Below are 26,716 nucleotides of genomic sequence, written 5' to 3' on the forward strand. Positions count from 1 at the left end.
TCAACTGGGATGTGGACACCTGAAGGCGCCGTCACCCAGGAGACACATCCACTGACATACCCGTCCAGGTGTGCCTTTGGTTCAGAGGAATAGCTCTCTTAAGGCAGAAAGTGGTTGAGATTGTTACTTTTACTTTCAGCAAACCCATAAAAGGAAAAGCAAATCCACACGACCTGCAGGGAGGAAACTGGACAACTTTTAAGATTTGGACCCTAGTCTCCAAGAGTCTAGTCCATGAACCACATTGTAGGCACTTTTCCATCCTGAAAAAAGACACCCTGGAGGGGATGAGAATTGATACAACTATGTCTTACCCACTGTTTTAAGCATTTTTATGTGAAATAGGCTGCTTTATAAAGAGCCTCATGTTGAGAGCCTGATTCACTCATGCAGATGGTGGAAAAGGACAGAGGAATCTCCCCGCCTTTATTCCTCAATGACTCAGAATATCACGTTAGAAGGAAAAAGAGCGACAGTCTTAGAGGCGTGTCAATTTCATGTATAAATTATGGTCGTACCTGTAAGGAACAGTGAGTGTGCTTACACAATCAGTTAGAATGAATTCTTCAGTTGCTCATTGCACATAAAGGCAGTTTAATTGCTTTTCCTCCTAAAGGGGAAAAAATTGGTATCCACAAACTATAGCCTATTTTCTCATAGATTCAATTCACTAAAAACGCAATGGTTTTGTGATTATATGCATGAATAAGCAGATTTAACATATCCTACTATGTTGGCTTTTTTTTTTTTAAGGTGCATAGCACATATAGCAAAAGGAAAAAGATGTTTTTACCACCTATGGTTGAAGCACTTAAAATTATCTTTAAGTTTTTGGCATTCAACAATTATGCTTTATAGTGTAAGAAAGATAAAGAAAGTAAGAGAGAGAAAGAAAGATAAGGGAGGGAGGAGGACAGGAGGAAGGAAGGAAAGAAGGAAGGAAGGAAGGAAGGAGGGAAGGAAGAGAGGAAATAGGGAAAGAGGGAAAGAAGGAAGATAAATATTCAGCTTCGCCAAATGTCAAGTCACAAAAAACAAAAGGAAAAGAAAATCACTAAAAATCTTAATATGGCAACATTTCACAAATATTATGAAAAAAAAATCTCAGTACCAGTAAGCCCATACCTTACACTACAAGAATAAGATAACACACAGAGTTTTCTCTTTCTTAGGAGAATCCTTTGTTTGGATCTGGGAAAATAACGATTATTCACATATATCAATCTCAAACGATATTTGCATCAAGTGTTTAAATTATAGGTGCTTGATGGGACAGCCTATGGAATCACGTAGTCATCTTTCTGATATCTATTACATTTTCTGACTGATATCTAATTAGTTGATAAATATCTTCGTCCTATCTCCCATCTTCCAGTTTTTGACTTAGAATTAGGGTACACGAACTCAATTTTATTTCACACAGTTCCCCTTTCATTTCTCAAGTTCTGTGTAAGTCATTTAACTTCAAGACAGCGACATCTACTAGTAGCATTTTTGACCTTTATACGGTCATAAATAAACGAGAAGGCTTAGGAATAAGGGGTACAACACAGACATCATTGAGAATGACAAGAATTATCTGCATGATTTATGCATCTTCTTATGTGTTATTAATCATAAACTTAACTTATAAATCTCAGGTGGAACTTAGGAATTTTGATGTGACACACACATCAGAGTTGTGTCACTTTGCCAACTTATAAATTGTATAAAATGACAAACTATCCAATTAAGTTTCATCCCTGTCAGGTAAGATACTCTGCAAGAAATCAGAATGCCTCATATTCGTGTTCTCCTTCTTTTTTACTTAATTTATTTTTATATCTCTCAATTATAGCAAATTAACTGCCTACATAAAAATATATAGGGATTTTTCTTTTAAAAATGTGGATACTTAAATGTAGAGTCAGGTGTCAAGTAAATAAAACGTTTGCTCAACCAACCAGATGTCTGGCCTAGATGCGGACTCAAATTTGAATGCCTACCGGCCAGGCAGACAGTGTGGGATCACAGCTTGCAGGCAACTACAGGAGATTTCTGAAGTCAGTGCCTCTACACCCTGGAAGGGCCATCACTCTGACATTTCAGGGGACGGCTCCTACCTGTCAATGTGGCCAAAAGTCATCCCTGACATTGCAACAGGAAAAGGGAAAGTAGATCTATGGGTCTTTCACCAATTATGTGAAATCTAATTCTAAATATTGACAATTTTAAAAATACTAATATTTTGCTAACCAATCACAGCAGCTTTGTGATCTCTAGTCTAAATGATTCCTATACAGACTTTCTGTGGTATTGTTGTGCCCTTCCTTCCTTCCTTTTTTTTTTTAACATTCTTTTTGGAGTGAACTAATTGGTAGCTTTTGGAGCTATGTAGACATGGCCTTAGTAACCCTACCTGGAAAAGATCGAGAAAGAAAACAAAAAACACTTTTTTGAACTGTGGCAGTTTAAAGCTACGTAAGATAAAATTTAGTTTCAAAACTACATGGCAAACAGTACTAGCATGGGAATCTGTATTTGATTTTTGCAATGTCAATAAAGAAAGAAAAGTTAAATTTTTCAATATATTATTAAGAATATTCAAATTGGGGGAGACTTCTCAACAGTTCTTGGGGTCAACTGAGATATGCCACTTAACTGGAAGCTTACATGTAGGAGAAATAATTATGCTATACTTTTCTTATTGACTCAAATACTAAGGTCGTGTCAAACAGTGAAGACTACCATGTAATAACCAAGTTTAAAATGATGATCACGAATGAAATGCTCATATTTTAACAGAATACACTTCAATAGGAATAGGGAAGGGGGAGAGACCAGATGTACAGAAATATGAAAGAGCAGCATGGGGTTCACAATAATACCATTCAAATTCTAAGTTGATCTAAGAGCCAGATGAAGGTGACAAAATGAAAGAAAGCTGTGTTGAAGCTGAGACCTGCATCTCTCCTGGACCCTTCTCGTTGGGTTTGTTGCTTTCTCTCCTCTCCACCCTCCCCCTCCAACAATCCATTCTCTGCATTGCAGGGACTTATCTTTTGCTAACGTACTTCAATGACTTTACACTGCACCTGTAAACAACTCTGAATGTGTTACCACCCAACTCCCAAACAGTCTCCATCCTGCAAACCTCTCAGACCCTGTTCCTCTCAGCACTCCAGCTCTGTCCTCTCTGTTCTTTGAACATGGGAGCTCCTCTCTCCACCCGGACACACATCCCTGCTCTTTACAGCCCCCAGCTCCTTCCCGTTCTTGTTCTTCAAGTCTCAGCCTCAGGGAGAGGCTCCGTCACCCACCACATCACCCTCATTATTTCCTTTGCAGTAGGTACCAAGCACACTGCCTCAGCTTGGGCACGTGGTCCCCATCCATGCCTGAAACTTTAAAATTGTCTCTTAAACGTGTTTTTTTTACCTCCAGTCTCCCTCTTTTTGCCAAACCCATTTCTTGCCTGCTTAATAGTCCACAATGTATGTGGAGACTAAACTTTTAAAAAATGAACATATGACTAATGCAATTTTCACTGCAATATACTGAGTGTTTGTGTCCCCAGATTTGTATGTTGAATCCTAGCTCCCAATGTGATGGCTTTGGAAGTGGCTCCTTTGGGAGGTGATAGGTCATGAGGGTGGAGCCCCATAAATGGGGTTAGTGCCCTTATAACGCAGGCCCCGCAGAGCTCCCTCACCCTTTCTGCCAAGTGATGACAGAGTGAGAAGATGCTGTCTAGGAACCAGGAAGCGTGTCTTTGCCAGCATCTTGATCTTGGATTCACAGCCTCCAGAACTGTGAGCAACACATATCTGCTGTTTAAAAGCCACTCAGCCTATGGTATTCTGTTAAAGCAGCCTGAATGGACTAAGACAGCCATTTTTAAACCTTCAACAGTTTATTACCCACCAGCTTTCCTAAGAGTTTTAATATGAACTCCTTTAGCATTCTGGTGAAGTCCACTAACCTCAAACTAATATTTTAAATGCATAAACAAATACATCAGATTACAAAGGAAAAATTTACTTATGAAAGTGTGATGAAAGCCAGACTTGTGGTATAACTAGATGTGCTGTTATTTCACTAAATGGCAGGTGGCAAGTCTAATAACTAATGTCACTTCACAATATTGTATAGTAATATTTTGAGATATCTGCAATGATTATAATAAAACATGGAATTATCTGTGATTTGGTGACAAAGCACAGGTTACGCTAATGCTACATTCGCATCATTAGAGGTTAAGAGGAAAATATTAAAATTGTATTTTTACATTTATATAGAGATATTATGTATATTAATAGTATATATAAATTATAATATCTATATCTCATGGGGTAGACATTTACCATTCAAGTCATGGATCCCTTGAATTCTAGAACCATGGGCCTAGAGAATAAAATTCAACTTCTCAACGTGGGATGCAAATTATTTCACAATTGAATGTCCTCACCACATGGGCTCATTTACAAATGCGCCCTTCGCCTCTGACCTGGCCAGGCTTCATCCAGACTCTGCTGCTGATCTCCCTTTTCTTAGAGTGTTTATTTTAGAAAACTTGTCACTGTTTATTTTCCCTCTGTCCCTTGGAGATGTATGTAAATCTTCGTAAAAGCCTCTTGTCAGTTTTACAGCCCAGGCGTGTTTTTCTCAAGGACCTGAGGACCGTCCCTCTGAAATGTGACATCAGGGGTGATAAGTGCCCCCACTCTGCAGTTGCCCTGGAGGACAGGAGCTGAGCTTCAGTGGCTCCAAGCCCTGTAACTACATCTTGCCTGGGAGCTGACTGAAGGGTTATGGGATTCAGGCAAACCAAGAGGGCCAAGGCCCCACACCCCAGCTCTTAAAAAGTCTCCAGCCCTTAGCTTGTATTCATTTTAAAACCTACATTTGGAATAAACACCTTAAGGAACATTTATATATATAAACAACACCCTTCGGAAGGACAGACTGTAATCCTGCATAAAGTCAGACTCAGGTGCAAAGAAATCCAGTCTTCAATCTCACCATCTCTGCAAACTCCTTGTGCCTCTTCTCAGGAATTCAGGCCCAAACTACCTTTTCCCCTTAAGGTTCTGATGGTGCAGCCGTGTGCCAAGATCTACTCTGGCCAGGCCTGAGTGGTCAAGAGACAGGCACTACAAATTGGTGATATTTGTGATTTCAGACATATGACAGGGACAGTAGAATAATTAATTTGAGATTTGAGTGTTGTTTCTTATTTTATTTCTTTTGATGGTCACCTAATCATGTGGCAGGTGAATCTGTAAACTTACAAATTGGATTTTAAATCACCACTGGCAACTCTGATGGATGGAAACCAAGAGGGAGAAGCCCAGAGAAGAACACTGCTATGATCCTCACAAAAGCTTCTTTTTTAATTTTAAGAGAGATGAATCTATAACTAGACAGATGAAGGGGAGCAGAATTTGCCACCCCAAAATATGTCTTTGGCAAGAGGATTATCTCGAGCTGGTTATTATTATTTTTTTAAGTTATTATTTTTTTTAAGTTATTTTTTGGCTGCGTTGGGTCTTCGTTGCTGCACGGGCCTCCTCTAGCTGCATTGAGCGGAGGCTACTCTTCGTTGCGGTGCACGTGCTTCTCATTGCGGTGGCTTCTCTTGTTGCGGGGCACGGGCTCTAGGCGCACGGGCTTCAATAGCTGTGGCATGCGGGCTCAGTAGTTGTGGCTCGCAGGCTCTAGAGTGCAGAGTCAGTAGTTGTGGCACACGGGCTTAGTTGCTCCGCGGCATGTGGGATCTTCCCGAACCAGGGATGGAACCCGTGTCCCTGCATTGGCAGGCAGATTCTTAACCACTGTGCCACCAGGGAAGTCTCTGGTTATTTTTAAGAAACTGCAGAAATGGGGGAATCTCTGAAAACAGAGTAAAGGTAACCTGTTTATAAGAGACATTTATGAATACATTTATGAGGGAACACTCCCTTTGTAAGGGTGTCCTTTCTCTGTTCCAGGAAGAGAAAGATGGCTAAACCTCTAGCAACTTATCAATGGAGAAGAAAAAAGGCCTCAGTCTGCACAGCAACTGTAAGCCTGTCTCCTCTGCTTTGCTGCTCACCTCCCCTGACTGCCCCCAGCTTCTGGCTCTTCAGCTGGGGTGGTGTTTAAGGTGGTGGCTTGGGCCATGCTGGGGAGTTAATCAGGTTCCCTGGGAATCTCCCCTGTATGCAGCAGGCATACATGTTGTTAACTTCTGATTTTCCACTGTTAATCTGCCTGTTTTTACAGGGGGTCTCAGCCAAGAACCTAGCAAAGCAGGGTCCCCTACAAACATCTGTAGGAGAGGTAGAAATCTCAGTTCAGCATATGAATTTTCCCCAGTCCTTAAGAATGCACGACTTTGCATCTTCTCTGCCACCAACAGTCAGAGCTCACTTTTCGCTCTGGGTTCCCAGTGTTCTCTTTGGGTTCTTTCGCAGATTTCATATGTTCCTTTCTGACTCTGGATAGAGAGTCAAGTGGAGTCACGTGCACAGGAGCAGTTTAGTTATCAGTAAACCTGTGTTAGCGTCAAGGCCCGGGTCGGAGCTCATGGATGGGATTCCTTTAACTAGTAAGGCTTCAGAATCCGAGCCCTCAGACGCTGCTCGGTTCTCTTCCCAATGACAATGTGAAAGTTCACCTGAGCTCAGGAATCCTAGAGAAAAGTTGAGGTGAGGAAACCCACCCCCTTCCCTAAGTCCTCTGTGTTTCAGGAAATGACTTAGTGCAAAGGACCACCTCCCCCAGGACTGAGACAAGAGTCAAGGTGCCCTTTGGTTACCTGTGACCGGACCTGACAAAATCCTCCAAATTCCCATGCTTTCCCTTTCAAAGGTTAGCTGAACTGTTTGGTCCTCAGCAGTCAACTGGAACAAAACTCTTATAAACCAAACTTCAGTAACGCTTTCTTCCCCCTAAACGTTGGCCCACCCTCAGGCTGGGCCACAGACAGGTTGGCCTCAGGGAAAGACCTGCTTTCACCCACATCCCCTCATGGCCCTCCTGGTCACCGCAGCCCCTACCCCCCCCCCCTTCCTAGAGCCCTAAACGCTTCTCCTTTGTTTTAGCCTCAGATGGTACCTAAACCCGAGTCCTAACCACTCCTTTGAGTGACTCACGTCTGGGTTCTCCCAGGTGTCTGTGTGTCCGAGTGACGGGCATGTTAATGAACTTGCGCTTATTCTCCTCTTGCTAGTCTGTCTCTGGCCGGTCCCATCACCCCCACTGGAGAATCTCAGACGACACAAAGAACTGCCGACTCGGCCGATCGTGTCACTAGGAGGGGGTTAAAGGCAGACGCCTGCGGGTGGGCAGGAGAAGCGAGGAAGAGGGGGAGACGCTGGGAGAGCTGGGGTAGACCCTTCCTCCCAGAGGTTTCTTACAAAGTGGGAGCTGAAGGAAGATGCAGGTCATTAAAATTAAATATAAACAGGGGTGTGTGTGAGGGAGAGAGGAAGTTGAGTATATTTGAAACACTAATGAGAAAGATCTGGTAGAGAAGTAGCAGCTGCAAATGCAATAAAGGGAAGACGACGATTCCTGTCTTGACAGCCCTGACAGCGTAGAAAGAAACATTCTAGAGCCTAGAGCCCGGGAGGGGTTGCCTGGAAGCAGGGGGAGCATTCTCTTGTCTCCAAAAGGAGGACGAGCAGGGTTGCAGGCAGACCTCCGCGCTGGCCTGGGGGAAGCTGTCTCCCTTCCGCTGTTCTCCGTGTGTGTGAGCCTTTCCAGGAGGAAGTGATACCCTTGGCTGAGACGAAGGGGGATCGAGGTGAGACAGAATGAAAGACACAGACGGACCTAGAGAAATCCTGGCAAGGTCTCCTGCTGCATTCCTCAACCTGTACCACCCTCTCTTTTTTCTCCTACCTGGATTCCTATTTTAAGAGACCCAAATTCTGGAAACGTAAATTTATATTTTAAGTAACAACTGAAGTAACAAGGTCTAAGAGTTCAACACAAAATGCCATCCTCTTTCAGTAATAAAATATTAAATCTCTATTTTTCCAGGGAAGCCTATGAAATTAAAGAAATCAAGTGATTTTGCTGTGTTAAAAAAAGACTCCACTTTTGACATTTTCAACTTCATTTGAATTAACAACATTCAAGAAAAGGCCAGCTAAATTACTGTGTTGGAAATGAAAACTGAACTTTTTCACATGTCAAAAATGCTTTGGTAATGGTAGATTCAAACTTTTGTTAGAGACCTCTATTTTGATGGTTTAAAAACACGTAAGGTTCATTTTCATTCTTTTTTCTGGCATAATTTAAACATGACTTGAATAGTACATAGAACCATTACTTTGAGCTGAGACAAGGCTTAAGGGCACGAGAGACACGGTCAGACCCACTTCCACTGTGAACGGACTCCCTGCACCATAGTCCTGATGGGAAATACCGACACGTGGCCAAGAGGACATGGTGACAGGTGAGAAGGCTACCTGGTGATGGGGCCAAGGGGCTTGAAGGTGGTGATGGTGGCCGTTGGGGGTAGAGACAAGGGACTTCAGGTGAAGCAGTGACAGTGCATGGCTGACCCTGCTCCTTGTGTCTGTGTCCTGACTTGTGTGTACAACAGCCAAGACTCCACTCTACTCCCAGTCAGAAAACTGTGCCCAACCGGAAATGACTCCAGCCGTACAAGCCTTTAACCGGCTAGGGAGGTTTACCCTTACAATTTACCTGTCAGAAGCATCCCTAGATGTGTTTTGACTCCTTACCTTGGTAAGTGAGTTTAAATCCCTGCCGGTTCTGCGAGTGGTCGCTGTAAAAGTGGATGAGCGTTTCATGAGTTGTGCTCAGCAAGGGCGCAGGCAGGTCGGGGCCACTGAACTGCCCCATCATCGGGCTGGTGTGGAAAGGTCCGTTTTGAATTTCAAGGTAGTCATGATTAGCTTCGGTAGAAAAATTCAGAAATTGAATATGTGCACCTATGAAAAAATATGCAAAATCAGTGGAAGTTAATATCAAATTTTATGATAATGTTTACCAATAGGGATTAAAATTGTATCAGTTTCCCCAAACAGCATCTCTCCAGGAGGCCGAGTGGAGCACACACTTTGTGAATTACAATGATCCTTGGTTCAGTTTCACCTCAGCAACCTACTAGCTGTGTGACCTTTGTCCATGTAGTAAATGCCCCAAGTCAACTTATTTGTGAAATACGGGTGTTACCAGCATTGCATCACAGAGACAAGCAGGTATAATTCTTAGAATGGTGACTTACATCCACACATATGGCAGTGATTTTGTCCAGCTGCTATTATAATCATTACAACCAGAAACACAAGGTTGTAATCGTACGTCAAATCATCCTTAATTTGTGGCTTTATCAAGGAAGAAGCCAATACAGATCTAACAAAATCCAACAATCTTTAAAGTGGCTTTTAAATGGAAGGGGATACCACTGCACAAGAAACTTCTTAGTTTGGTAAGCGATTGTTTCAATTGTGTAGTGCCTGCAAAACAAATTACTGGTGTTTGCAAGAAACCCACTCGGATCAACCCCACTCTAGCTCTCACAATTCAATCTAACAGCCTGGCACAGGGCAAGATACCAAGACGGTCTGAAGGACCCATATTGCTAGCATCATACTCATCTGTGTCTCAGACAAACTACAGTGATAACTTAGAAGAAAATCAAAATAATTTAGAGTTATTTGCATTGTGGTATTGTTGAAAATTTAATTGACTACTGTGTCTGAAATATTTTAATTCACTTTCAAGTTTATTTAGAACGCCAAAGACATTAGCTTTTGCACAAATCCAGGCAATTAAGTTAGATTTGTAAAACCTAAACTGAGAATACCAGCAGCTATTGTAGATCATTCTCTCAACATATGAGGAAAGCTTTACTTTGTGTTATTCTTCTCCTGTTCTTGAGAGATAAAAAGAGCTTTATTTTTTTCTTTTTCATCTAATATATTTGACGTTTCCTAGGTTTTAGGAAATTAAAGATATTAAAATTATCATATTAAAGATCATGTTAACATGGGTTACCTTACTTAAGTGTAAATACCTAGAGAATTTAAAGTAACATATCTACTTAGTATTGATGGAAAACGCAGGTATCAAAAGCCTGAATTCAGTAAAAAAAAAAAAAAGAAGAAGAAAAGCTCATGCGAAGAGTAATAGGGAAGAACAACCTAAAGGTACTCAATAAAGTTTAAAATCATCCAAGAAACACAATTTTATCAATTATGAAGAAAATCTTGTGAGGAGGAACAAAAGAGTAAATAATGGCCTTTCTGGCTGGGCAGAGTGTAAGGCCACCTATCACTCTTGGGGTTCAGTTTATCAGGTAATCACTGTTATGACCATCATTTCACAGGTGAGCAAACTAAGGCTCAGAAAGGCTGGGTGTTATGTCCCATGCACCACAGGGAGAGGCAGAGTTGGATGGACACCAACTCCAATTGACAGAGCCCTCATGTTCTCTGGTTTAGCATGAAAATGTGCTAGTCAAAAGCTAATGATATCACTATGTTAAAAATATTACAGTTTTTTTGGAGAAAATAATTTTGTATTAAAATTGTTCAACCTAGTTTGATAGAGAAGATTGGAAGAAGTAGAATGTGGAATACTTCACGAAGAGACCGAGAGAGTGAAAAGCAGAAGAAAGACTTACAATGAAACATCTTTAACAAGGCAACCAAACTTTGGAATCCTTTTTGGAAGGAGTAATTCAATTTGTAACATATGGTCCAAACATATGTACTGGCGACACATGAGCAGCCAGAAAAGGAACAGCCCAGCCTGTGGCTGTCCTGCCCATTCTAATACTAGGCACAACAGACGACCAACATGGAACAAACCTATAAATTTAAAACATTTCTGCAAATATTAAAAAGTGTTGAAGAGACATCAGTGAGCTAATTCATTTTCTCCTAAATCCCAGTAAATACGTTTGGTCAAGAGAAATTTGGAAGCAAGAAAAGAAGAAAGAGAGAGAGAAGGATTGAGAGAGATAAAGATAGAGAAAAAGAAAGAGAGAGAGAGACAGGGAGAAAGCAAAGAAGGAGGGAAAGCAGGCAGGGCTAGTGGTCCCCAGCCCTTCAATTCTGACCTGTCTCCTGTGACAGTTGAACCACTTCCTGAGTCACGCAACAGTATCTGATCTATTCCCTCACCCACTGCTGAATTAAATACAGTTCTCTTTTGTGGCCTGGTCCACAAGTCTGATAAGAAAAAGAGGGTTTTTTAGCTAATTAATAAACTATACTAATGGATTTCTTTTTTTTTGGTGGCTACATCAAGGCCACAGAACCCCTGTGGTTTACAGAGTTTCATAAACACCCGTCACATTCTTCACCAGGAGGAAGAACACAGAAGCTGACACAATAATAATCAAAAACGAATGTTGAATTACTAACATTTCTATTTACGTCCTAAAAGTACCAGATAGGATGTGAAACTAGGGCAAGATTAGAACACTTAAAAAACGTATCCTGTTTTTAGGTATAAAATCAAATAGCAGGGAAATGGCTTAAAATAGGCTCATTTCAGATAAGCATATGCAGACGTCAGATGTATTCATCCAGAGACTCATTTTGAAATTCACAGAATGACCCAGTCAAGAAAGAAATGAGAGACAGCAAGCAGATCAAGGGGCAAAAAAAAGGAAGGCTGGCCAATATCTCTAAAGCAAAGGAAATGGTGACCGTGGCCTTTTACTGACTCGGAATTAAACTTGAAATGGAATTATGACAATTATAATTTTAGGAAAAAAATTAGCATATTAAGCAGGATAAAGTATCCAGCCACATATCAAACTACCTAACACATATCAGGAAATAGAACCAAGCCCAGCTCTAATCTGGTTTAGAATGGAATTTTTAGCTATCTAATTTTCAGCAAATTGTGTCCAGTTTGACATCATGAAGCCAAAATGAAGGGATTAAAGTAAGCGTTAACCTATTCTTTTCTTATCTCACAGAATACCAAAAATGTGTCATTGCAACAAGAAAACCAGTGTGAATGCCCATCTTGGGTGGAATTTACACCGACTGTCATTACACACTGAAAATTACGTGTCAGTAAAAGGCACCTGAAGAAAAAATTTTGACTTTGGATTTTGACAAAACTTTGAATAGTAACCTGACCATGGCTTCAGAGTTAAACTCTCGTCTCTTAGTTGATAGAACCTGTGAATAGTAAAGTGCTCTATTTTATATCTTCTGTGCATAATAAATACTTTTAGAATTCAGTGGATAGTCTAAAGAGTCTTTTACATCCTCCTTAGACTTCTAGATGGTTTAAAGGCATGGTCAATTTGGACCTCATGGTGTGCGGTATAAGTGCAGTGGGTTTTAAATATAAAAAGCAGTTATACTCCAATAAAGATGTTAAAAAAAAAAGTAATGGTAAAGTAGAAAAACTTGATTTCATTTCTGTTAACTATGCCTTTAGAAATTTTCAAGAAAATAGAGACAGAAGTTCTGTGGTGATTGAGCTCATGCCAAAGCCACACAAAACAGCAACCCAAATTTGTGGAAAGGAAGGAAAACAACATAGAAATCATTAGAGCATTTGGCTTAGAAACTAAAAGCAGTTAACAGTTAGGCAATGCCTTCTCCATACCAGGCGTTTGCATTACCTCCGAACGGCTGTCGGAGAATGATATTTTATTGTATTCGTTTTAAAGATAAGGGATAAAGGTTCAAAAACATGTTGATAACTTGGGCAAATTCATACCATCAGTCACTGACAGAACTAGGATTTCTACTCAGCTAACCTCTGAGCTCAAAGACATGAGGAGCCACCATGTACACTGCCCACGCCTTAGACAAAGTCCCTTGACTGCAGGCCCTCACAGAGGCTGGATGCAGGAAATAGCTGCTGCGGGGGATGAGTAATTAGCAAGGGGAGACCAACGTGGCTTTCACGTGATGCCAGAGCAACCAATCATTTTGTCTATTTAATTAACCTATTGACTGGTCCATGCATGTGGGACGGAAGAAGGATTAATCAGAAGAATTATTTGACGGAGCTGGTAGCTGCTTAACGAATGGGTCGGATATCTATGAGGTGGTCCCACGCATATTCAGTTGTATGGAAAGATCCAAACACAGCAATAAAATCCTCCAGGAGTGAAAGGCATCTAACCTATTTTTTTTTTCAAGAAAAGGCACTGATGTCTCATATTCTGGATAGGTGTGTTTTTCAGGGTGGCTGGGGGAATTACAGTCACCGGTACAGTAATTACTAGTACAATAATTCTTAACACCCTGAGCAACCCAAACCCAAACTGACAATCCAGGAAACGGGAATGTACATGCCTCTTCCCTAAATTTAAATGTATAATTTCATGTTTAGAAGTATATTTATAGATTATAAATTTTATCACAGACAAACCTGGTGTGGTACTTAAATTTAATCTGTAGCAAATTATTCCGAAGCATAACTACATCTATTCTAAAACGCTAGCGACAGTCATACTATTTTGCATGTAGTTAGGATTTAAGACATAAGGTTTCTTTTTGCTTATTCTTCAAGATGCTTTTTAAAGCCCAATACTAGGCAATATCACAGATTTTAAAGACAAATAATTTTAATTGTAATATTTCATAAATATTTTTAAAATTTTGACCTTTCTTCAAATAAATTTTTTTTAGGTTCATAGATCATGATCATGAGGTCAGACAATCTAACTGTTCTTTTTTTTTTTTTCCTGAGTTACTGTCTTGCATATTGGTTTATCAGTGAGTGAGCAACATACGGAAATATGCCAAACAACAGCCACCTCAAATCACAGAACAGTAAAGTTGGGAAAATAAATTAATAAAATGTGTATATCCATTCATGAGTAAAATGCTTCTGATGAGGTTTGAAAGAAAAGTGGGAACTATTCGCAGCAACAATTTAAAGACCAGCTAGCTTTTTGCTGCTGTTGTTTACGACATGCCAAGCCCCGTACTAAATTTCTCGCCCGAGTTGTTTTGGTGAATCCTCATGTAACCCTGTGTGGTTATCTCCTTTTTAGAGGTGAGGAAGACGAGGTCCCTGGAGGTTCACTCAGTGCAGTAGCCTGAGTGAACTATCATTACTCGTCTTATAAGCTTGTGACCCTCGAGATGCTCAGACCCTGTTGGAACCTCCTGGGTCACCTACAACTCCAATCCTGACACCTGACTCCAAACACTGAACCAACCACGTCCAGATCTTCAGATCCCCAGGGTGAGAAAACAGACCAGCCTTTGAGGATAGCTGAGCCAATGCTGGTTAAAGGCAAAGGCTTCTGTTCCGTCTACCACAGAGCACAATTACGGCCTCTATGTTCAGAGAGTTCAGGATTTAAAAAACAAAACTAAAAAACCTGGAAGAAATAGAGCACCTCTGTGATCCTTCTGTGAACTGTCTCCCCTTTTTTATCCCCACACTCTGGTGGCCCCTTCAGGAACTCAGTGGACATGAACCTCACGTGTGTTCTCCACGGGGCGGGGGGTCCCTTCCATGCTCCCCCTTGCCCTGGTGGCCTCACGCCCGCCGCCCTCTTGGCGGCTCTCAGCTGAGCAGGTGGACCCTCCCTTTCCTGCTGCCCTCCCGGCACAGATTCTCAAGGCAAGAGCTTTGAAAACTTAAAAAATATAATCCTCTTCTAGGGCAACGATTTCCACTTATGCTTATGTTCATTCATCACTCAACTAACATTCATAAGTACTCAATTACTCTGAGACATTCTGGGACATTCTGTGAATATCTAATTTGGCACCCCTATCATACTGTGTATTTTTGAGAAAATCACAGGTTGGGAAAACCCAAATTAATGAACTAAAATATAAGGACATCATGAGGCAGACAAGGAAAGGCATGATAGGGAATCAAAGTTTCACACAGACTGTGAATTTCTGAAGCAGGCCAGAATGGGATTTTAGTGTACATAACAATTAAAATTAGGAACTATTTAAGGTAGGTAACCTGAAAGTTCATAACTAAATATAATAAAAAGCCATTTTCATAAACCTAAATCAATGCAAGTTATAACAACAAAAGTTTATAGAACAAAAAATACTAGAATGAGTTATAACCTGAGAAAAACCTTAAAAAGTGTTCAAAAGAAACTACCACCATTACTGAATTCCAGTGATACATTATAAAAGACAGTGTTATAAAGAGATTGATAATTGAATTAGGGACGCTACATTCTGCACGTCATGTGCCTCTACTGTTCATCATTCAACTAATTTAATTTGCCTTGAAAAGTCTTGCACGGCTGAACTGATTTTTCAAGTAACTTTCTGTTCTCAAAGTTATTCTGCCAAAGATTTATTTAAATCTGTAAACCACTTTCAATTAAAGACACACTTAGGTCAACAGAATAGGCCCATTTTTCACTCAGCCTAATTCTTTCCAAGATAAAAATTAAAAAGTTGAATTTTGAGGAATGAAAAAGTGTCTCACTCACCGTAGCCAGTGGGCAAGGCGATCTTCCAGGTGCAGTCCAGGTTGCTGGGGTAGGTGCCCGGGAACCCCGGGCTCAGGATCACACCCCCCATGCTGCTCAAGGTCCCCCCGCAGGTCGCTGTTGGCCGGACAAGGGGAGTTAGTGCTGTGTGTCCTCGTTTTCCAGCAAGGACAATTCCCTCCCCCCACTCTATGGGACCACGCTACCTAGAAGCAAGTCTTCAGAAACGAATTTGCACCTAATTTCAGCACATACATAACGTGATGCCCTTTAGTTATTTATGGGTCTAGTTCTCCCTCCTGAGTTTCCACTGCTTAAGGACAAAGACAGGTCTTCAGTTTATCTACTTCTGGTCCACAGGGGCTCCCAGTAAAGCTTGGTCAATTTAATGCATTTTGGTCAGGCATCCGATTGACTTTCAGGTTCTGAGTTGTCATCAATACTCACACCTTTAAGTCAGGACAACTATCATTGTCCTGGGAGAGAGAGAAGGGGGTCTCGATGTTGGGTGCACCTCCTGTCAAACAAGGATGATAACCTAATTCCTTGAGTACTTAGTTATCACTGTATGTGATCGCATTCTTTTGTTCATCTCAAAAGACAAGAACCATTGGATGGGCGTACAAACAGAGCCCCCAAAAGCTGTGTATCAATCTTTTTTCCTTTGCGATATTAAAAACCTCCATCAATGGGCTTCTCTTATTTTACACCTGTCCAATGATCCCAGCAAGATTTTCAGTATAACCCTCAAGTCTCAGCCTTCTTCCAGGGGCTCATCTGTCCACCATCATTTGGTAGCCTGACTCCTGCCTCCTGCTGGGGAAACCCCTCCATGCCAGGTCTTTTCTTATGGTTAAACAGCATATTCAAAGCGTTTTTGGTACAATGGTATGGCTAAAGAACAAGGTGCTTATTTTTATAAAAGAGCCAGGTATCTTGGGGTTTTAACTGGGTTTACATATCTTATTTTATACAGATTCCTGATATTTTGGTAAGAATATATGGGATTTCTACGCCAGGGCACAGGCCATGTCCCGCTGGAGGGATTACATGATGCAGGGAATGCCAGCTTGGTGCAGGGCCCTGGCAAACGGCTTGGCCACCCTGAGGCATGTCATGAAGTTCAATTTAGTTAATACTGGTTAAGCTCTGGGAACGATGCTTGACACTCAGTAACTTGTAGAGAAGTGTTTTGCTGTAAATTGTCTTCCTTAGTACTGTTATTAAAAAAAAATCAGGACTTGAGATTTCCAAGAACTTATTAGTAAAATACTATCTCTTCATGGATTTCTAGTCCTAAAATCCCCCAGCTTGGATTAATCTAAAGCTAACAGCTAAGAAAACTTTCAATCTCTCAAATAAGTCTTTGAAATTTATTGTGGGATGTTTGTGAGTTTTCCAATGAAAAAACTTCCTCTATACCTTGTAAGGTATTAGGAGCAAGCAAGTGTTATGGAAGTTGATGCATCTTTGACATCTGCTAATATACGAAACATGTAAAATAAAAGATACAATTAATTATATTTGGCTAATATAAGTAAACTATTCAAATAAAACATTTCCTCACATAATACAGAGTGTCAGCAATGACATATCATTTGATTGAATACCCACTGTGAGTTGATTTTATTTCAAAGCTTAAAATATTTAAATTCCCACGTTTAAGGGAAAGCTCTTCATTTAAAAATAAATAGGGAGACGGATGTTCTATGCCTGAATCCCAGTCCCAGTGAGTCCCTCCACAGGGCGGCTGCCTTGATATCAAATACTTTTTGATATAAAATACTGTCCCTCCAACTTCACATCACTTATCGGTACTTCTCAATTTTGTTTCTGGAAATGTGATTTTCCTGAGGCTAAAGGTGTACACAGAACCCTTCTCAGACTCTCAGACCAGCTACATTCATTCTTGCCATGAATGAATCCACTGGCTTCTGATACGCATGTGCTGTGCATTTAGTGCCTCGAGCTAGCAGTCTTGCGTCTAATCCCTGTTGGTTGGTTCAGAGATGCTGGAAAAGCTGAGGAACCACATCCAGGGGGAGAAGATGCTTGTCCAATCCAATAACAGCGTTATTATGTTATCATCATGTAACAAATGTTTGAAAGGAATTTAAAAGTGCATCTTTGAAGCTCAAAAGTGGCTCAAGGAGATCACCATTACGTTACTGATAATCTGCGCAGAGACCCAGTGACGGAAGGCATGTCCATACCAATGCAAAGGGGAGATGGGTAGTTCCAACGCCGAACAGTCCCTGGCATGCAGGAGATGTGGGAACGGCCCTGTTCAAGAGAAAATGAAATAAAACTCACATAACTGAACATAGAGTATTTAAGGCTTAAATGTTTGTGAGAACATCTGTACTTTCTTTGGTTTTCCCTTTTTGATTTAATTACAAATGCAAAAAAATCAGAACTCATGAAATCTACTAATGTGTGTTAATGAATCTCATATTTGGAATTAAAATAGAAAAAAAAATCCATAATCACTGTGTTTCTTGTCACTGAAATCAAAATCTTGTGATGTCCCCTTCAACGGTCTTTATTTCTGCCAGGATGCTTCCCTAATGCTTACAATGTTGAACTGAACTGGTCAAAGTAAGTCTTTTTTTTAATCATCAAAAGTTACAGCTTTTGGTCTAAGAGGCTGAAAATGATTAGGAAATACTAGGTATAGATCTGAAGGGTGACATGTCAAAGGTAAGTAATCTGCTCATACAAAGGTTAACTTTCACAGTTGCCTACGGTTCAAGTGCAACTCACATGACCTTTACGGTTCAGCAAAGAACTGGGTCAGTTCTTCCTTTATTGGAGAAAAAGGGAGACTTAATATTCATTTTATTATCAGACAGCCTCACAGCTGTCAAATTAACGTGTCTGTGATGAAATTAATCCTCATCATTCAAGGTCTCTTTATCCTCTAAATACATAAAGTTTTCAACTTTCAACCTTCAAAAAATCTGTCCTATTATTACTCTTTTAAAAATTAAACAGCAGCAGGTTAAATTCTCAGTGTTTCGTGCTAAAATCTCTTTTAAGATGAAACAGAAGGTAGTGAACGGGCACCTCTGTGTGCAGACTATTCAATTTTACTTTTTTCCTTATTGTGACTTGGTGGTTTTATGTGCCATGAATACTTATCTTGTGAATTTCCATTTGCCAAACAAAATTGGCATAGAGGCAGTTGAAAAACAAATCTTTAATTCATGTTAAATAATCCCATTCATATTGGGAACGCATCAAACAAGAATTTGCACTAAGGCAGTTATCAATGACAAACCGATTCCCCAAGCTTAGGAAGGTTTCATACTCAATTCATGTGCCACAAAACTCATTTTCTCCTACTACCTAATATTCTTAAAAGTTGTTACAGTAAAGGAAGACTACACTTATTCTTAAAGAAGACATGCAGGATAATGCTTTTCCTGCCAAATTTCATGCTCTGTATCTCCTCATTCTCTGACCTATTACGTTATCTTTAATAAATTTCTTTCTGAATTTTGGACAAACAAAGTACAAAAGCCTTTAAAGGTATTTATGGAAGACTACCAAGAAAATGGTCATTTATTACCAATCTAGGTCACATCCTGCTACTGATTTCAGCAAAGACATTTCATATTAGTGATTCCAGCTGAAATTTTTATAATGGATCCAAAACAACACAGGAATCTGTGTATTTATTTACTAGCTTCAAATGGGAATTTTCGTTTTTCATCTTTGAAAAGAAAAGTAAAACAAATCTAGAGAGAAGGAAATCATTAATCATTCAGATATCCGGGACTGACATTTGATGTGTCCTGTCTCTGCCACTTTATGCCTGAATCTCACTAGGCAGATGCACTTACAGACATTTGTACGTAAACCATAAAAGGAACAATTCTTTTCATGAATAATATGTAATTTATGCATGCTGTCGTTCCAAATATACTAATGCGTTACCAAAATTCCCAGTTGTTAGCAACTTTTTAAAAAGTCCAGAATCCTTTTTAACTCATGTGAATGAGAGACAGTCACAGCTTGTAAATTCAATGCTTGAAACTGTTATAAAGAAAAAAAAATCTTAGTTTGCATTTGAAAACAAGAGCTAAGTGGCCTGACTGGACTCTACAGATGTGTGTCTGCAGGCTTTTATCTCTAAGCAGCATATTAAACAATTCATTGTAAGAAATGTCTTTACTAAATAACCCTTTCTAGTTTCTTCTCTGAGGGCTATAGAAGTCTTCCTTATAAAAGGATGCTGACAGTAAATGCAAAGTGCTGTCATAAACGTGTAGAAAGATGAACACACGTGAGCGAGAGAAAGTGTTAACGTGTGGGGATTTGGGAGAGGAGAGAGACAACATGATATTTACGTGGTTTAAGTCAATTTATAAAGAAGTAAAAAAAAACCAAAAAGCATAAAAATGGCTTGTCAGTATAGAGTAAGGTATTCCTCTAAATGAAACCCCTGGGATGTGACTTATAATTCTTTCTGCTGTAACACGTGAAACAGGAAGTTTCTGTTCTTAAAGAATCAGTTAAAACGGCCTTGACGTGCTTGGTTAAAAGCTTGTTTCCATGGATGAAGGTTTGGCAAAGCTTTTTCAGTAACTCCTGTTCTACTTTCCAAGTCTCTGCCCATATTTTTGCAGAGTCAAAGCAATTACTGTGATACCCACCAAGATCTATGAACGCAGGTTGTAGGTTGTTTTGATGAAGGTGGCTTTATATGCCGATGTTTGTTTATAATAATAGCTATACTGGCTTTCGTTTGCTGAAGTGTGTTAGGTGTTTTACTGATATTTTCTCAAACTTAAGACCCAGGCTGATTTCTGCAGGTGGTCCCTCCAGATGTGCCAGCTTTTGCCCACCCCCTCCTCTCAGGCACTGGCTCACTCCCCTTCCCCATTAGGGAAAGATGTGCCCCCAGTGCCACACCATGAGGTTGACTGAGAGTAACACAGGCTCTGCACGTGAAGCACCTGGCGGGCAGGCCATCAGCTTCCAGCGTTTGCTGCTGCCGCTCTAACTGGTCTCAGTTCTGCAAGATATTTACCCCAGCGCCCAGAAATGGGACTATACGCAATGCTGTCACTTCACTGTTGTATCTGCGAAACTTCTTTCTGATGAGTACTCCAGGTTTTATTTAAGTCACTTACAGAATACAACCAAAAATAATGTTCTTGAAACACCTTCAGCTTCAGTGTTGTAATAAACATACAGCAAAAAGTACTCTATTACCTGAATTAACTGAAGTGTAGAAACCTAAGTAGGCTTAAATATGTCTGTTGGACTTTGGAATATACATGTTTAGATTTCAGTATTCATTGTTGGTAGGGAGAATTATATGTGGATTATGCTAGAGGACACAGATAAACTGTTCTGGGAGTATGCTTATTTGTGGCTAACCCAGAAAACAAATAACAGAAACATGACTCATGTTGCTATACATTGGTTTGTAAAATATTTATTTAAACTTTACATAAACAAATTTAATAAAAAAAATAAAAGACTATAAAAACTTCTGCTTAACATTTCTTGAAAAGCATTTAACCCTATTATTTGAGCACCATATTTACCTGGCACACAAGTAGGCACTTGAAGATTTACTGAACTAAATCATAAGAACAGTCTGCAATGCAGGACAAGCATGGGACTCAGAGCCAACCCAATAATCGGGTTGCCAGGAGAGGACTGTTGAGGAGACTGTGTCAATGCTTTGTCCCTTAGAATTTTATCTAGTTATTGGGAGAGTATACATTTTGAAATAAAAGTACTATGAAAATAATATGCTCAACCTTAAAAGGATGTTTTATCATTTAGAAGCTATTTCCGCATCATCATTAAATTTACCTGTATGCATGGTTTAATATGACTACTTTGATTCACAAACTGAATGAGAGAAAGTAGATTAGGTCTCTGGGTGCAAATCTAGGGCGTTGTCTTAAGTGAGCTGGCTGAGGATTACCATGCTGAGCCCCTCTACTACCAAAAGCTCAAATAAAAAAATAAAATACCTGCAGCGTGTATCCAGGCTCGCACTGAAAGGACAGCACATCATTCACCATGTATCGGTCTCCTGTTTTGATGCTATTGCTGGGAAGGGCTGGCTCTTGGCAAGCAGCAAGACCTACGGCTGGGGAAACGTAAAGAAAAACACTTACAAGCTATGTAAAATGAACAATATTCTTATCATTCGAATAGCGAAATAGCGTTTTCCTATTGCTCTCCTCCTATAGAAATGAACAAAAACTCTCTCTCTTGTTTGTCTATCAAGAAGACAATCAGTTTGAGCTAAATCTTAAATATTAATTAACTTCATTTCCACTGTGTAATGAAATTTCTTTAAAGAATAAAATTTGTTACTTCCACATTTAGTGTAAAACACTCCAATTCCAATGCATACACATTTTAAAAGGTCTTTAAGGAAACTGTTTCCTATTATATGCAAATCCCCATGATATGGCTCTCTTGCTTTTTGTTTTTCTAGCATACTTAGCAGTCTTTTTGAAAAATTTTAAGTGTGAATCCGGGAATTCTATCCTTCTGGAAAAACATAATATGAAAACAAATATTTTATATTCAATCTCTCTCTCTCTTTCTCATTTAAAGACAACAACAAAAAAATTCTCATGAACAGTTTGTTCTTTAGGTAAAAAGGACCAATATTTACAGACCCTAAAGCTGTAATCAGGCACTTTCCTAGATGGAATTGCCTTTAATTAAGACACTAACAAAATTTTTAAAAATGCATCATATAATATTGGAATTCAGCTTAGAATATCAGCTGAATGAATGCCAAGGACCATTTAACATTGATACTTATTTGTATAAACCCTTATCATATGAATAATCAAAATATGTAGCTGTGGTATTTTATAGAATCAAAAATGTATTTGAAATTTTGCTAAAGATTTGGTGATTGCTAATAATCTTCCATGATTCTAGTACATCTTTTTCTCACATCCCAAGTTACTAAGCACTAATAAGTTATCCAGGGTGAGAAATGGGAGAGAAGGACTTCTTCAGAGCAGACCAGCTTAAAATCCTTCACATGCTCTTGGACTGAGACTTTGGTTCTTGTTCTTTTCATTAACATGAAGGAACTAATCAGATTAACTAACTGACTGGGACTCTGAGTAATGGGGCGGGGCTGGGGGAGGGGAAGATTGTTCTTCCAAGACATGAAGGCTGGTCTATGCAGCCACACAATTGTGGGTCCCAGTGCACAATGAGGACGCATGCTGTCTGCCCTGCCCTCAGGACTGGGTCCACACCTGTGGGCACCCACTGCAGCTGGCACATCTCCTCTGCTCGTGTGCATGCTTCACTGTCCCCATCAGACTTCGAGGTCAGAGATGAAATTATTAAGAATTTCCAGATGGGCAACAGCATGCATGGGATGACTCTGAGAGCAGGAGCTGGTGTCACTCCACGTGGTGCCAACTCACGAGGCAGCCTTGGGGTCTCGACAGGCAGCACTTGGAGAAATCAAGGGACAGGCAGTCCCTTGGAGCAAGGGACGAAGACAGTACTGTTTGCCAGTCGCTCTCCTGGCTGCATCATGTTGCTCTAATCCTCACAAGAAGCTTAATGTAGACTCCGGTGTCTGACATTAAGGTCAAGGCAGAGCAAAGTGAGATGGGCAGGCCGAGGTTCCCAGGTGCAGGTGTGCAGACCCACCTGCCCACCTGGGTGAGGTAACAGTCAGTTTCCTCCACTGCCCTGCTTTTCAAAGTATGGTAAGTGTGGGAGCCTGTAAGAGATGCACACTTTGGGTATCTCAGAACTATTGGACCAGAATCTGCCTGTTAACACCATCCCTGGTGATTCTTATGCATTAAAGTTTGAGAATCACCAGTTTGCCTCACTTTACCCTGGAACCTGAGAAGATGAAACAGAGAGAAGAGTCTTTATTTCTCATCATCAGTGAGATTGTTCATTTGAGAACATGATGCTATAGAAATTACACTGGATGGGCACCACTGTATATAAACAGGATAATTTCAAGCCATGAAACACATGGATTCTGTCTGGGATGAGCAGGTGTGAGGTGTAGCATAATGTTTTTATAAGCTGAAATTGATTTTCCTTAAATGTCTATACACTAAAAACTATAAAACACCATATGCATTAAGTGACGATATTTTTTATTCCTAGTACAGAATTTTAAGCCATTTGGGGTTTTTCATCGATGATAAAATTGCTAAATATGGACAAATACCATCACTTACACCTTTAACTTTTTTTATTGATATAAATCTAATTTATCTCCCTCTCCTTTATAATGTTAGAAAATAAACTGCAACTATATTTCGATTTCACCTTTTTTTTCCCATCACAGATTGGCATGAACTCCTACTGTATATCATTTATTTTTTATTTGACCCTAAAAAAATACATTTAAAATACTTGCACCATAAAATTTCAAACTACAATTTAGAATTCTAAAAAGATAAAGATACTTTATGGTTTTGAAACACATGATAAACATGCATTTTTTTGTCCAATATTTAGAGCAGGATAAGCAGGACCTTTGTAAATATAGTTAAAATAAGTTCGAACATTTTGTTTTTCAACTTATCACTGTCCTCATTTCAACTGGCATTGTGTATGGTTTTCAAACTTCACAATTCAAAACAAATATGTTGTTCTAGCTGGACAGCTTAAAACAATAATGAATATAATAATCAAAGAAAGAGGAAAGCAGACCAAATGGAGAGATCAATAGAGTTGGATTATTTGGCAGCTGCAAAGAGGTCGAAGGACAGATATGTAGAAACATGAGCATTAGGTACCTGACAGGTCATTGTAAACACTATAGGGAATATATTGGCTACTCCTTCATTTTGAAACGAAAAAATTTGTTGAGTATATTGTTCATTGTAACCAATTAAAGAACCAGTCCTTTGCATAAGCACACCCTAAGACAGAAGTGTTGTTCACAATCTCTGTAAACCCATAATCCAAAAATTGTATTAAAGGTCAGACAATGTGCTGGAAAACAGGTGAAGAAAGAAATCACAACTTCACATAGGGAGACCTGATGGGAGGATGACAATAGATGAAGTAAATGTCAAATGTCGTCATCACATAGATCTAAACCTACATGTGTCATCCTGTACACTCAGACTTCTATACAACATTGTTCAATGTCCATACATCTTCTTGACATCAAAGAGTAGCTGTAAAGAAAGCCCCTTTAATTAAGAAAAAGTATCCAAAGAAAAGAAACTACTTTTTTATTCATTGTCTAAGAAGTTTAGTGTATATGGAGCTAAAAATATTTTCTCTTACCTGTCAACTGTTGGCTGATTCAGTCCACATAAAAAATGCTATTCTATTCCTTCGATTTAATAGATCATAAGGTCTCATTAAAGCATAGGGATTGTGTGTCCAGTGTCAAGAGAAGCAATCCCATGAATTTGGGGGGCAGTAGAATTTTTAAATGTGATTGAAGTTATTATTAGTTTAAAACAGATTGTTATAACTTTAAGACGTTTTATGTAATTGCAGTTGTAACCACAATGAAAACATTTATTTAATACAAAGAGAAGTTATGTCACTACAAAAAAATCAATGAGACAAAAAAAAATGGAGTAAGAGGAAAATAGAGACAAAAATGCTAAAAGACATACAGAAAACAAAGACACAGATTGGCAGAATGGATTAAAAAAAAGTTCCAGGCATTTGCTATCTACCATTTACTCATTTTAGATCTAAGTACACACGCAGTCTAAAAGTGAAAGGATTGAAAAAGATATTTCATGCAAAAAGGAACCTAAAGACATCAGGGATGGCCATACTTGGAATAGATGTTAAAACAAAAACTCTCACAAGAGACAAAGAAGGATATTATATATATAATAATAAAAGGGTCAATTCACCAAGGAGATATAACAATAATAAATATATATGCACCTGACACTGGAACTGCCAAATAAGTGAAGCAAACACTGACAGACCTGAAGGGAGAAATAGACACAAACACAAGAACAGTATGAACCTTCAATATCCCACTTTCAGTTATGGATAGAACAGCCAGATAGAAGATAAGGGACAGAAGACTTGAACAACACTAAAGCCCATTTAGACCTAAGAGATATATACAGAATACTCCACCCAAAAAAGCAGAACACATATTCTTCTCTGGTATACATGGAACATCCTCCAAGATAGGCCACATGTTAGGCCACAAAACACGTCTAAACAAATTTTAAAAAACTGAAATCACACAGAGTATTTTCATCAATCAAACTTTAGAATGAAACAAGAAATCAATAGCAGAGGGAAAAAAGGAAAATCCACAAATAGATGGAAATTAAAGAACTCAATCTTAAACTCAACCAACAGGTCAAGGAACAAATCACAAGAGAATTTAGCAAATATCTGGAGACATGAAAACAAAAACACAACATATAAAAACTTACAGGATGCAGTAAAAGCAGTACTAAAAGGGAAGTTTATAGCTGTTAATGCTTACATTATAGAAGAAAAATGATCTCAAATAAACAACCTAACTTTATACCTCAAGGAACTAGAAAAAGAACAAACTAAACCAAAAGTTAGCATAAGGAAGAAAATAATAAAGATTAGAGAAGTCAATAAAATAGAGAATATGAAACAATGGAAAACATCAACAAGACCAAAAGTATTTTTTTTAAATATCAACAAAATCAACAAACCCTTAGATAGACTGAGAAAAAAGTTTTAAAAGACTCAAATAATTAAATTTAGAAATTAAAGGCATTTTAAAAAACTGTGAACACTTATACACCAATGAAATGGATAACCTAGAAGAAATGGATAAATCCCAAGAAATATACAACCTACCAAGTATCATGAAGAAATAACAATTCCGAACAGACCTATCATTAGTAAGGATGCCCAAACCCATGGGCCTTCTTACTTCGTCCTTGACCACACTCTGCATCCATCAGCAGACCTGTCAGTTCTACCTACCATGTGCATCTCACATCCTTGTTTCTCCTGCATCCCACCTCCTCTGAGCCACAGAACTGAGCTTCTCTGAGCCTGTTGACAACTGCAACATCTGTTTATCTGATGAGGATACCCCCTCTCTTGTCACTGTCCAAGTGGGTCTCTACTCAACAACCTAATTGATCTGGTTGAAGGATAAATCAGATGATGTTACTTCCCTGATGGAAACTGTTCAATGTCTTCCAAATGTTCTCAGGATAAAATCCTGGGCTACAAGGTGGGGAACATTCTCTCTCTGGCTCACTCTTTCAATTTTGCTTCCTGCCTCTCTTCTGACTGTCCACAAGGTTCCCTCTAGTCTAGACATTTTTTTTTTTTTTTTCGGCTTCATGAGTA

At 39.4% G+C, this 26,716-nt stretch overlaps 1 protein-coding gene across 2 annotated transcripts in view; it reads right to left on the minus strand.

Annotated features, from left to right (window-relative positions):
- Nucleotides 1–26,716, minus strand: part of CSMD1 (CUB and Sushi multiple domains 1) — a 1,746,885-nt gene that overhangs the window by 134,815 nt on the left and 1,585,354 nt on the right. For both annotated transcript variants that reach the window (XM_049704254.1, XM_049704253.1), the window contains exons 38-41: nucleotides 21,397–21,515; nucleotides 17,614–17,683; nucleotides 15,401–15,517; nucleotides 8,718–8,927 (exon numbers count right to left, since the gene is read on the minus strand). In XM_049704254.1, the coding sequence (XP_049560211.1) occupies nucleotides 8,718–8,927; nucleotides 15,401–15,517; nucleotides 17,614–17,683; nucleotides 21,397–21,515 (516 nt within the window). The remainder of the gene's footprint in view (nucleotides 1–8,717; nucleotides 8,928–15,400; nucleotides 15,518–17,613; nucleotides 17,684–21,396; nucleotides 21,516–26,716) is intronic.

This window comes from Orcinus orca, chromosome 21 (assembly GCF_937001465.1).
Source record: "Orcinus orca chromosome 21, mOrcOrc1.1, whole genome shotgun sequence".
Lineage (NCBI taxonomy): Eukaryota > Metazoa > Chordata > Mammalia > Artiodactyla > Delphinidae > Orcinus > Orcinus orca.